The 11,677-nt window shown below is 37.5% G+C and overlaps 1 protein-coding gene and 1 long non-coding RNA gene across 2 annotated transcripts; one reads left to right on the top strand and one right to left on the bottom strand.

Moving 5' to 3' along the window:
- The first annotated feature begins 5,379 nt into the window (after positions 1–5,379).
- Positions 5,380–6,135, top strand: LOC133821179 (uncharacterized). The gene is made up of 2 exons (XR_009887360.1): positions 5,380–5,690; positions 5,770–6,135. It is a non-coding gene; the product is annotated as an uncharacterized LOC133821179 (long non-coding RNA).
- Positions 6,136–10,788: 4,653 nt separating this feature from the next.
- LOC133823716 (uncharacterized mitochondrial protein AtMg00810-like) lies at positions 10,789–11,454 on the bottom strand. The gene has a single exon (XM_062256564.1). The coding sequence runs from the start codon at positions 11,452–11,454 to the stop codon at positions 10,789–10,791; it is 666 nt and encodes a 221-aa protein (XP_062112548.1).
- Positions 11,455–11,677: the final 223 nt, after the last annotated feature.

Genomic DNA, 11,677 nt, shown 5'->3' with positions numbered 1-11,677 from the left:
GTCACAACCAAGTATAGAATCCCAACAATGATGAGTAGATAAAGGATTTCGGAACAAGTCCTAGCCTCCGGGACGTCGAATCTTACTAAGCCGGGTAGTATGATCGACTCCGAGCCCTTAGGTTTGAGTTCCCACACCTAAAATCTCCCTAAGGCAAACTTTCACCTTAAGCGCCGCGACCCCACGCCCCTAAGCCATGACCTGCCTCCAGATAGAGGCCCCTACCCCGTTTTTCCTGCGCCTCGCGTCGCGGCCCTAATGCCGAACAACCAAGTTTCTTCTCTTCGTCAAGCTTGGGCCGCGACGCCCAGGAACAGGGCCGCAACCCGACCTAAAACCCAGCCATAAAACTCCATTTTCCCATTTCAAAACACCCCATAGACCTATCTAAACATATCTGAATCCCAAAAACAAAGTTCCCAATCATCTCAATGGCCCAAAACCATCAAAACCCAAGCTTCAAATAACTCAAAAACTCATTAAAACATAGAATCCATCCTCAAAACTTAAGAAACTTTAGAAAAAGAAAAGTAAAAAATTCAAAGTGTAAATTACCTCTGATTATGCTGTTTCTTGCTAAATCCTTCAGTTAATAAGCTTCTAATCTTTCCTAGAATCGCTATGACTCGATCCTTGCTTGAATCTGAGTCCTAAAACTCGAGTTTCCTTCGAAAATGTGATGAACAGTAAAAAGGAATAACGGGAGAGAGAGAAAAAGTATTTTGAACGTACATCTGTTTTTGTCAAGTTACTTCGAGCTTAAGTAACCTCAAGTAAATCCCATTGTTCGGGGTCCCAAAAATGCCCCAGAGGATAAAATAGTCAAAATTCACAAAATTTCCTCCTGATCTCACTAACTCCCTATATATCATCAAATAATCATTCCCATTACCCAATAACCTAGTAATGTGCTAAATACCCAATATACCCCTTGACTCACACCGAGTCAAATATTGATCCCGTTGTGACTTTCCCACTAACTTGCTCCCTAGGATCGCCTTGCGCCGAGTAACCCAAGTATATCCACATAATAATGTGGTCCCACACATATATCACATATATGCCAAATATACCCATAACGGGCCAAGTTACCAAAATTGTCCTTCTAATAAGAAATGGGCCCACATTTTTAATTAATACACCTAAACATGCACATTAATTCATATAATAATATAACTCACATAATCACATAATTACACGCATATAAAACACATATAAACATGTAATTTCCATAATTTTCCATCCTAGCCCCCTAATCAAGGCTATAAGCCTTATTAGGTAATTTGGGACATTACGCTTGATCTATTTGTTTTGGATGTTCTAGGGTTTTGAACTTAAAGATTGGGATTCTAAATTGTGCTGAGGTTTTAGCTTAGTTTTAATGGTCATATGCTGGTCATACTGTGTTGTTATAAGATTGGGATGTAATTATGAGTTTGGGGCAAGTTTAGGTAGGAATTGGTGATGTTAGCTTGAGAAAACTCAGGGAAAAAACTAGGTTTGTAGGTTCGAGCCGCGACATGCATGAACCCAGGAGGCTTGGGAGCCTTTGAATTGGTCCAAGCATCGCGGCGCAAGCTAAGGTGCGTGTGGCCCGTGTCCCTAGAGGAGAGCCTCAAGGCCCTCTGACTTGTGGCGTGCTGCGACTCTAAGGGCCTGGGCCGCGGCTCAAATAAGGGATATTGCCCAATTAAGGGTTTTAAGCTCGGAAACTAAAATCTTAAGGCTTGTGAAGGATTCTACTACACGGTTTAGTAGAATTCGAGGTCCTAGAGGCTAGTATGTTATTCCAAAGGTTTTTATTTGGTTTAGATCGTGATGGATATTTATCATTATGTTGTGACTAGGTTTTGCTGCTCAGGTTAAAGTTTAGGGATCGTGCTCGGGATCGCTTTGGGTTGTCAGCTTGGGACACAAGGTAAGAAAATTGTCTGTGCCCGTAGAGCTTGATTGTGCTTAGTATTATGTGTATAATTTGTATCTATTACGTCATACGTGTGTTTGTGACGGGATCGACAAAGGACGGGAGCAGCAGAGGTCAGGATCGACAAGGGCTGGGAGTGGCAAGGGTCGGGATTGGCATTAAGCATGCTGAATGTAGGCCGCCAGGGCGAGACCCTGAAAGGGTGCTATACTCACTCGCTCGGTTAAGACCGTAGACTTGGTGCCTGGTAGTGTACCCTGATCGGCAGAGGCCGCTGTTGTGCTTATGTGTTGTTATGCTACTATGGTGTTGTGTTGTTATGCTGCTATGATGTTGTGCTGTGATGCTGCTATGATGTTGTGCTGTTATGCTATTGTGCTGTTGTGAATGCAGATAGGAACTTGTAAATTGTTTGACGTGTTTGATTAATTATGTATTTACTAAAGTAAATTATTATATGCTGTGCTGTGAAGTTTTCTTGTGGGGCCTCGGTTCACGGGTGCTATGTGGTGTAGGTAAGGGCAAGGAAAGGGTCGATCAACCATAAGTTGGAGGGCATGGAGCGGTATGTACATGTTTTGCCTACCTGGCCGCCACGACTAGGGTTGTTTTGAGGAACACATTGTAAACGTTCAATTTTGTTGCTTAGGTCGATTGTACCACATCTTTGGATTGTAAATGTATTTCAAAACAATATTTTGCGATCCCAATATAACACTTTTATAATTTTAATGAATGTCCAACCCTTTATACTTAATTTTCATTAAACGAGTCTTTATTTTGATTTAATCACACTTTTCAGTCTAATATCTCGATTAGCGAGCTAATGGCACCTTTTAAAATCACATGGTAACGACTCTAGGGTAGTAGGGTGTTACAACTTGATATCAGAGCATACCAAGGTTTATGGTTCCTGGAGATTGACCAAACATGTACGCTCGCTGCAAGAGACAAGCACGACTTAGGGTTGGTTGGTATTAAATGCAATATCTATTTAACTACTTATATGAGTTGCCTTATCTACTAGAATAGGGAGCATGATGGATATGTTTGTGTATTGTGGGATTGAGGTTTGGTGAGTGATGCTTGAGTATTATGGATTGGCATCCTGGTACGTGTATTATATGGCTATTGTGTTGTTTGGCCTTGCTAATGGTATAGTGCTGGATAAGAATATCAGGGCTGGTAGGTTAGGTTACCGGTTGTAGATAGATTTGGAAGTTTTGTAACCAAGGCAATCAATTGGATCAGGCAGTGTTAATGATGGCAACTGAGGCCATAATCATTCATCGGCCCTGGGATTGGTAACAGATGTTTGCTAGCATGCAAGCAAGATTGTAAAGGCAAGAGGAAGAGATTAGGTGGTTGAGAAAGCGAGTTCTGTCAGGGAACGCTGCCCTATGTGTGTTGGCAACAATGGCACCAGTTACAGTTTAACCTGAGGGTGGAAATAGATGAGAATTTCTATATGAAAGATTCCAAAAGTATCATCCTCTAGTTTCTGAGGGAGGTTTGGACCCGTCCAGAGTTGAACAAAGGACAGGCATGGTTAGCTCCGTCCTTGACTGTAACGTCCCAAATTACCTAATAAGGCTTATGGCCTTAATTAGGGGGCCAGGATGGCAAACTATGAAATTATGTGTTTATGTTATATATATGTGTATCATTGCATGATTATGTGAGTTATATTATAATATGACTTGATGTGCATATTTAGGTGTATTAAATACGCATGTGGGACCGTTTCTTATCAGAAGGGCAATTTTCGTAATTTGGCCCGTTATGGGTATATTTGGCATATATGTGATATATGTGTGAAACTACATTATTATGTGGATATATTTGGGTTACTCGGCACGAGGTGATCCTAGAGAGCAAGTTAGCGGGAAAGTCACAACGGGACTAATACTTGACTCGGGGTGAGTCAAGGGGTATTTAGTACATTACTGGGGTATTGGGTAATGGGAGTGAATATTTGAGGATATATTGGGAGTTAGTGAGATCAGGGGGAAATTTTGGGAATTTTGAATATTTTACCCTAGGGGGCATTTTTGGGACCCCAAGACTTGGGTTTTACTTAAGGTTACTTGAGTTTAAAGTAACTTGACAGAAACAGAAAAGTACGTTTAAACACTTTATCTCTCTCCTGTTCTCCTTTTTACCGTTCGTTGCATTTTTGAAGGAAACTCGCGTTTTAGGGCTCAGATTCAAGCAAGGTTAGAGTCATAACGATTCTAGGAAAGATTAGAAGCTTGAGAGCCAGAGGATTTAGCGGAAAAATGACATAATTAGAGCTTATCGCTAGGGGCTCGGGATTAGGATCGTGCTCGAGGGTAATTCTTATTTTTCATTACACTTGGACCTGAGGTAAGAAAACTTCACCCATTATGTGATGTACATGATTAGGGCTTGGCCCGAAAGCTAAACATAGTCTTGATTAGGGCATTGAACCCTGTAAATGTGCATGATTATGATTATGCATGTGAATTATTGATTAGGCATGCTGAATGCTTTGTATATGGATATTTGTTATATGATGAATGCCTGTTAGCATTGTATAATTGGAAAAATGCTTGGCTTATCAGTCAAGGATGGAAATAGCGATGAACGCTGGTCGAAAAGCATTTACTCATGAGCCAAGGGTGGCAATAGTGCGTAGAGCGCTTGTCGATATGGTTAGATCTAATCAAGAGTAAATCATACGCTTGTTCGGCCCAATGGTCATGGAGAACTAAAGCGCCAGGTACACTGGGCTAGCTCTAAGGCTGATTATTCAAAGGATAGAGCAATGGGCCCCGGGGTGACTTATTAGTCCCAAGTCCTAAGGCTGGGCCCCAGTGTTGTTTATTAATCATGTAACTCGGGCAACGGGCCTCGATATGATCAAGTTAATAATTTATTTAGGGCATTTGATCCCTATGACGCTGTAGTCATTTATATGAATGGTATGCGTGCATGAGTAGGGTGATTACTGCTAGGCATGCTTATTATGGTTTGATAATGTATTATTCACTCCTTATGAGCATGTTTAAATTTTCTTGCTAGGCCTTGACTCACGGGTGCTATGTGGTGCAGGTAAGGGGAAAGAAAAGCTGGACCAACCATGAGTTGGAGAGCTTAGGTGGCGACGTGTACATATGCAGTCGCTTGACCACCACGACCAAGGTTTCTCAGAGGAACTAGGGTTAAACCCTATTTTGGCCGCTTAAGTCGGCGGGTTGTAACTTTTGATTTGTAATGACCTTTTTGGAACTATAAACAACTTTATAAATGTTTATATGAGATCCCATGTATAGCTTAACGTTTTAGTGAAATATCCATTCCTTTTAACCGAAATTTTTAACCCTCGATCGTTAATCACATTTTGATGGACGTTTATGGCCTAATGACTTGTTTAGTGAGTTAAGCACTATTTAAAATACACAGTGTAATGGTCTTGGCTAAACAGTATGCCTAACTCTCATAATTGAAAGCAATGTGTAATGACTAATGAAGCAAGTTTTGCCAAAAATAATGTTGTTCCAATCTTGTGAAACACAGCTTTTCCTCTGAAAGATAAAAGAGATGAGTGATGAGGGAAGCAAATAAAGACAATCCACTTCTTTTTCATTTTTCCAAGGTTTTGTTAGGCTGGTCTGTTAAGTGATTCAATTTTCAATTCCACAGAGCTGCTCATGAAGCAGGAGCTGCCACTGCAATTGTAAATATAGGTGAGACGCGAGCTGATGATTTAGTGCCTTTGAAAATCAACGCTCGACTGGGAGAGGTATAGTATTTTATGCAGTAAATTTGCTCCTAACTAGTTGAAGTGGAAGTGTATTCTAACACAATCTCAATCTTTCTAGATCTTGCCGAGAGTGCTCAACTTTGGATCCCTCAGCATCCCATCCCTCAATTGATGCTACATAAGAAAATGTTTTCAGAGATGTAATTATATATATAACACTACTACATATTAATATACTTAATTTTTTATTCTATTAAAATAATTACAAATTTTTAAATTTTAATGGGGTACTCATGGTCGTGGGTACCCTAATGGGTCCTATAATTGTACTCTACTAGATATAATCCATAAGGTAGTGCCGTGGAATAGATAGTCTAATCTCGTCTGTTGTAATCCTTGTGATTGCTCTTTCGATCAATATCTTCTTTTTATTTTCAATGTTGATATTTATAAATTGTTATCAAGGTATTATATACCCATCCCACACCATTGCTCATCAAGTAATTGAGTAACAGTTACGCCAACTATCCTTCCCCAACCAATTATGAGATGAAATTAGGGTTGACAATTTGTGTAAACGTGTCAGATTTGTATCGACATGATTAAGGTAAACACAAATACGACACGATTATTGAACATGTCAAAAACACAAACGCGATATGATTATTAAACAAGTCAATACGATACGAACACATTAAGACGATAACACGATTAATTTGTTATGACACAATATGAAATTGACACAATTAATCACAACTATATGAAAAAAATTATAAAATCTATGATAATTATTCGTGTTATCATGTTGACACGATTATTAAATGGGTCAATATGAATTATGACACGACACGATTAAGGTAAATACGAACACAACACGATTATTAAATATGTGAAAACCTAAAACAAGAACATGAACACAATTATTAAACGTGTCACCCAAACTTTTATTTTCGTGTCGTGTTGTGTCTTTGCATCGTGACCCAAATTGCCTCCCCTAAATGCAATCTCAAAAAAAAAATTAAAGAGACCCAAAATTTTCAAGTACTTAATATAACCAAAGGCAAAATCCATAGTTGGCGAAGTTAATTTCTTGGGACTCTGATTACTTTAATTTTGATCAGGATTTGTATTGGGAAATTTCAAGCTCTATGCATCATAATATACATAAATTAAAAAATATGACAATATTATTAAGCATCCCCAAAATAAGCATTTTTGTAAAATTTTGACCATAGTACCCCTGCCATTAATTCTTCTCTCTCTCATAACCTATCCTTCACATTCTCTCTCCACCAAGGCACCTTGAAGCTCTTTTTCTCTCTCACAAATCGTTTCTCCCCATCATTTCTCCTTCTAATCTCTACCCACAGCCATCTCCTTGGATTGATGGTCACTAATACTACCATTGATGCTTTTTCGATACAAAATCGATGCAATTTCGATGGTCTTGCGATGCAATCATGACAACTTGATTTTTTGTTGTTGCCAAAACGATGCTTTTTCGATGCAGAATTGATGTTGTTCGATGCTTTTGCGATGCAATCATGTAAACTTGATTTTCGACCAAAACGATGATTTTTCGATGCTCTGCACTGAAATTTGACGAAAATTTTGGAGATTCATATCTTTTTACTCAATTGTCTGTTTCAGATGATTTTTTTTTTTTTAAAAAAAATTTGCTATTTTTCGAGATCTAAATGATTAGATCATGTAAAATCTTAAAATGTGTATGTAGAATATACAATTTCAATGGATGCTTCAATGGTGGTATTAATGGACATGGTGCTTCAATCCAAGGATATGGTCGTGGGTAGAGATTAGAAGGAGAAACGATGCGTGAGAGAGAAAAAGAGCTTCAAGGTAAAGTAGTGTTGTGGTGGTGGTGGTGATGTTGGTGGTGGTAGTGTCGCCTTGGTAGAGAGAGAGAATGTGAAAGATAGGTTATGAGAGAGAGAGAAAAGAATTAATGTCATGGGTACTATGTCAAAATTTTACAAAAAGACCTATTTTGAGGATGCCTAATAATATTGCCATATTTTTTAATTTAGGGTAGGTGACCATTTGGTACCCTGTGTTTTTGCAAAGTATCATTTTGGTACCCTCTGTTTTCAATAATGCTCATATGGTACCCTGTATTTTAAAAGCGTACATATTTGGTACCCTAAACTCAAATTTAATTAATAAAATTTTACCAATATAATCAAACTGTTGTCAATTATGTAAGTTCCAAATTTAAATTTAATTACTTAATTACATATAATTGATGACAGTTTGATCATATTGAAAAAAATTTATCTATCAAATCTGAGTCTAGGGTATCAAATATGTATAATTTTAAAATACAGGGTACCATATGAGCATTATTGAAAACAGAGGGTACCAAAATGATACTTTGCAAAAAAATAGGGTACCAAATGAGTAAATTCCCTTTAATTTATGTATATTATGACGCATAAAGCTTGAAAATTTTCCGTTTGTATTTTAAGTGGTAACATATAATGCACTAGGAAAATAGGGACAACTGTACATTGGATTCTACATCCAAGTTAGTTGCCTAATTTTATTTGGTTTTTTTTAAATAAAAAATGTATTGCATGTTAAGTTAATTTTTGTAACTTGAAAAGTACCCATTTTTAGGGATAGTTAACCAAACTTAGCTACTAATTCTATTTAGTTCAATATTACCCAGTTTTTTAGTCATTCCCCATTCTACCCTTAAAAACACTACTTAGCAGTTTAGCGTAAAAAAAATTACTTCCCTTTAAATCAACTTCTACCGCCAGCTACATCGGACCACCACTCCTTTGCCTCCGCTTCCATCATCGATACTGCACCTCCACAATTGTCATTGTGCCTCCCAACAACACCATCATCCCTCTGCGACTGCAACTACAACCATTATCATGGTGAGTTTTCTTCATTTTGAATCTTAGTTCTAATTCACAACTCTCCCATTCCCTTCAACCTATTTTTCGAGCCACCTCCATCGCACTTAAAGTGTGGAAGTTGATTTTTGAAATTGAATTTGACTAAGGACCTCTATGGCCTTGCCTTGGATGTAGGATTAACCTAATTTGGTCAAGTCCAAACCAAGTAAACTTGTGTGCTTGTGGTGTATGATTAAATTCCTGCCAACTAACTTGTTCTTCGATATTGTTAGTTATTTTTCTATGTGTTTGTAATAAGTTTTTGCAGGGGTTAATAACACAACAACTAGGATATGATATTATTACTTTATTCACATGTTTTTCAATTGAGAAGTGGTTAATATTGTTGATAAAGAATATGTGTGAATGTACATTTGGAACCTTCTTTTAGTAATACTATTTTATTTTAACTTGATGTTTTTTTCTTTAAATTTGAAGGTATGATGAATTGTTTGCCACAAAATTAGAATATATATTTATTTTATGGGAGTTTGTTCGAGATCAATTTTTTTTGATAGGCTATTCTTCTAAGGGTATTAACAATAATTTATACTGACAGTTGTTTTTTAGAGGATGAAAAGTACTCTAAAAACCTTAACAAAGGAAACCAAATTAGATGCCAACTAATGTGAAAAACAAAGAGAATGACATGTACTTCATTCTATCATATAGATAACTACGCAACTTGTGGTGATTATTTAAGACAACACATTGTATTCCTGAGAGATTATTAGACTTTAAGACTTCTAGTCAGATTGAGAGCTAAGGTATATTGGGGTACAGGGTGTGAGAGCTCGAGTGCTTGTGTGTGAACTGTTGTACTTTGAGTGTGCTTGTCTTCTCAACTGTGTATATGATGTAATCTCAGATTATTGATGCTTAATAAAGACTGTCAGAGAATGTTGCCCAACATGTGATTCCTACACCAATAGGTTTGGTGGTGCAACCTGAAGTGAGGGAATCGGTTGGAACCATTGTGAGTGTTATAGTGTGAATATTAGCTGTGTAATAGTGTGCATATTACCTGTTTATTAGTTGACAATTAGGATTAATTAGTTGATTTAGTTTCCTAGAATAACTTCTCTAGTTGTGTATAAATAGATGTTATATTTTCAATACAATATACAATTCTCTTCACATATCATTACAGTGAGAAAGACTATGAAAGCAACACCCTTTTGTTTTGAGAGAGGCGTAGATTCTGTTAGAGCGAAACTGAATGACAAATAAGTATGGATAGTTCCATCCTAGATCTTACAAGGATGGTGAATTACGATAGGATGGCTTATACAAATTTTATGCCATGAGATGGTGCTTTGATATGGTGGGAGGCTATAACCCAGATTAAGAATATTGATATAATGAGACGGGGAGGATTCCGATAAATATTAAATGGAAAGTATTATATTGACGTAGTTGGACTACGAAGGTGGATAAGGACACTAGTCAGATTAGGACAATAGTACTACAACTGAAAATGCATGGAAGCTTAATAGGTTGGCAAGGATTACAAATGGTATATTGCCGAAAAATGTCACAATAAAAGAAAGATGTGTTTAGGGGTTGAATCTTATGATGGATGGCGATGGAGGGTTGCGTTTGTATTGGGAATTACTCCATATGCTCGGGTGGTAGAGAATTCCTTTATTGTTAATAGGATAGAGAACAAGGGATTTGGAGAGGGTGTCGTAAGGCACAATGCTAAGAGAACGACTCCTCTGTATAAAAAACTAAAAAAAAATGTATTTTATTTCTGTGTTGTTTACAACCTAAAATAGAGAGTATATATATGGGAAATACAATTAATCACTCAAAAGAAACTGAAACGATTAGAGTACTAGATAAATGAAATATTAAAAAATAGAAACTATTCCTATTCATAACTATTAACACCCCCCCCCCCCCCTCTCAAGCTGAACTATAGATATTGATAAGTCCAAGCTTGTTTACAAGAAAATCAAATACTCACTCGGACAACCCCTTTGTGAGAATATCAACTAGCTGTTGATTTTTATGTACATATCTAATACTTATGGTTCCTCCATCAATCTTCTCTTTGATGAAGTGAAAAACTACTTCTACATGTTTAATTCGATCATGATGTACATGATTATGTGCAATGCTGATGGTAGATTGATTATCACAATAAAGCTGAATGGCAGTTACATACTCAATTTTTAACTCAGTAGGCGTTTAATCCAAATTTCTTCTCATACTCCATGGGGTATGGCTCTATATTCTGCCTCTACATTGCTCCTCGCAACTACCATTTGCTTTTTACTTCGCCATGTAACTGCATTACCCCAAACAATCGTACAATACCCAGATGTAGACTTTCTATCATCAACTGACCCAACCCAATCTGCATCTGTGAACACTTCAATCTTTCTCTCGTTTGTCTTTTTTAAGAAAAGACATTTTCCTGGTGTTTGCTTGAGATACCTCATAATTCTATATAATGCATTGAGATGTCCTTGACAAGGATTATGCATATATTGACTAACTAGACTCACCGCAAAGGCAATGTCAGGTATAGTGTGTGAGAGGTAGATAAACTTCCCTACTAGCTGTTGGTACCTCCCTTTGTCAACTGGACTTCCTTCGAACATTCTCCTATTGTCTCCAAGCTCAATTGGATTCTTGTTGTGCTTGCTACCGAGCATTCCTGCCTCCTTTAAGAGATCAAGAGTGTATTTCCTTTGGGACATAGAAATCCCTCCTTTTCTTCTAGCAAATTCCATTCCCAGAAAATACCTGAGAGCACCAAGATCTTTGACTTTGAACTCCTTTGCCAACCTTTCTTTAATCATACTCATCTCTTCAGTATGGTTGCTGGTAACAATTATGTCATCAACATACACGATCAGAACTGACATTTTCCCTTCGACTGAGTGTTTGATAAATAGAGTATGGTCAGTCTGACCTTGCATGTATCCAAGCCCCTTGACAACCTTTAGAAAACAATTGAACCATGCTCGAGGGACCTTGCATGTATCCAAGCCCCTGACCGTAGAGAGATTTGTTTAGTTTACAGACTTTAGTTGAATTAGGAGATTCTTCAAAACCCAGAGGCGAGTTGATGCAATTCCCAATCCAAGT

This window comes from Humulus lupulus, chromosome 1 (assembly GCF_963169125.1).
Source record: "Humulus lupulus chromosome 1, drHumLupu1.1, whole genome shotgun sequence".
NCBI lineage: Eukaryota > Viridiplantae > Streptophyta > Magnoliopsida > Rosales > Cannabaceae > Humulus > Humulus lupulus.
This window is presented reverse-complemented; position numbering and strand designations above follow the sequence as displayed.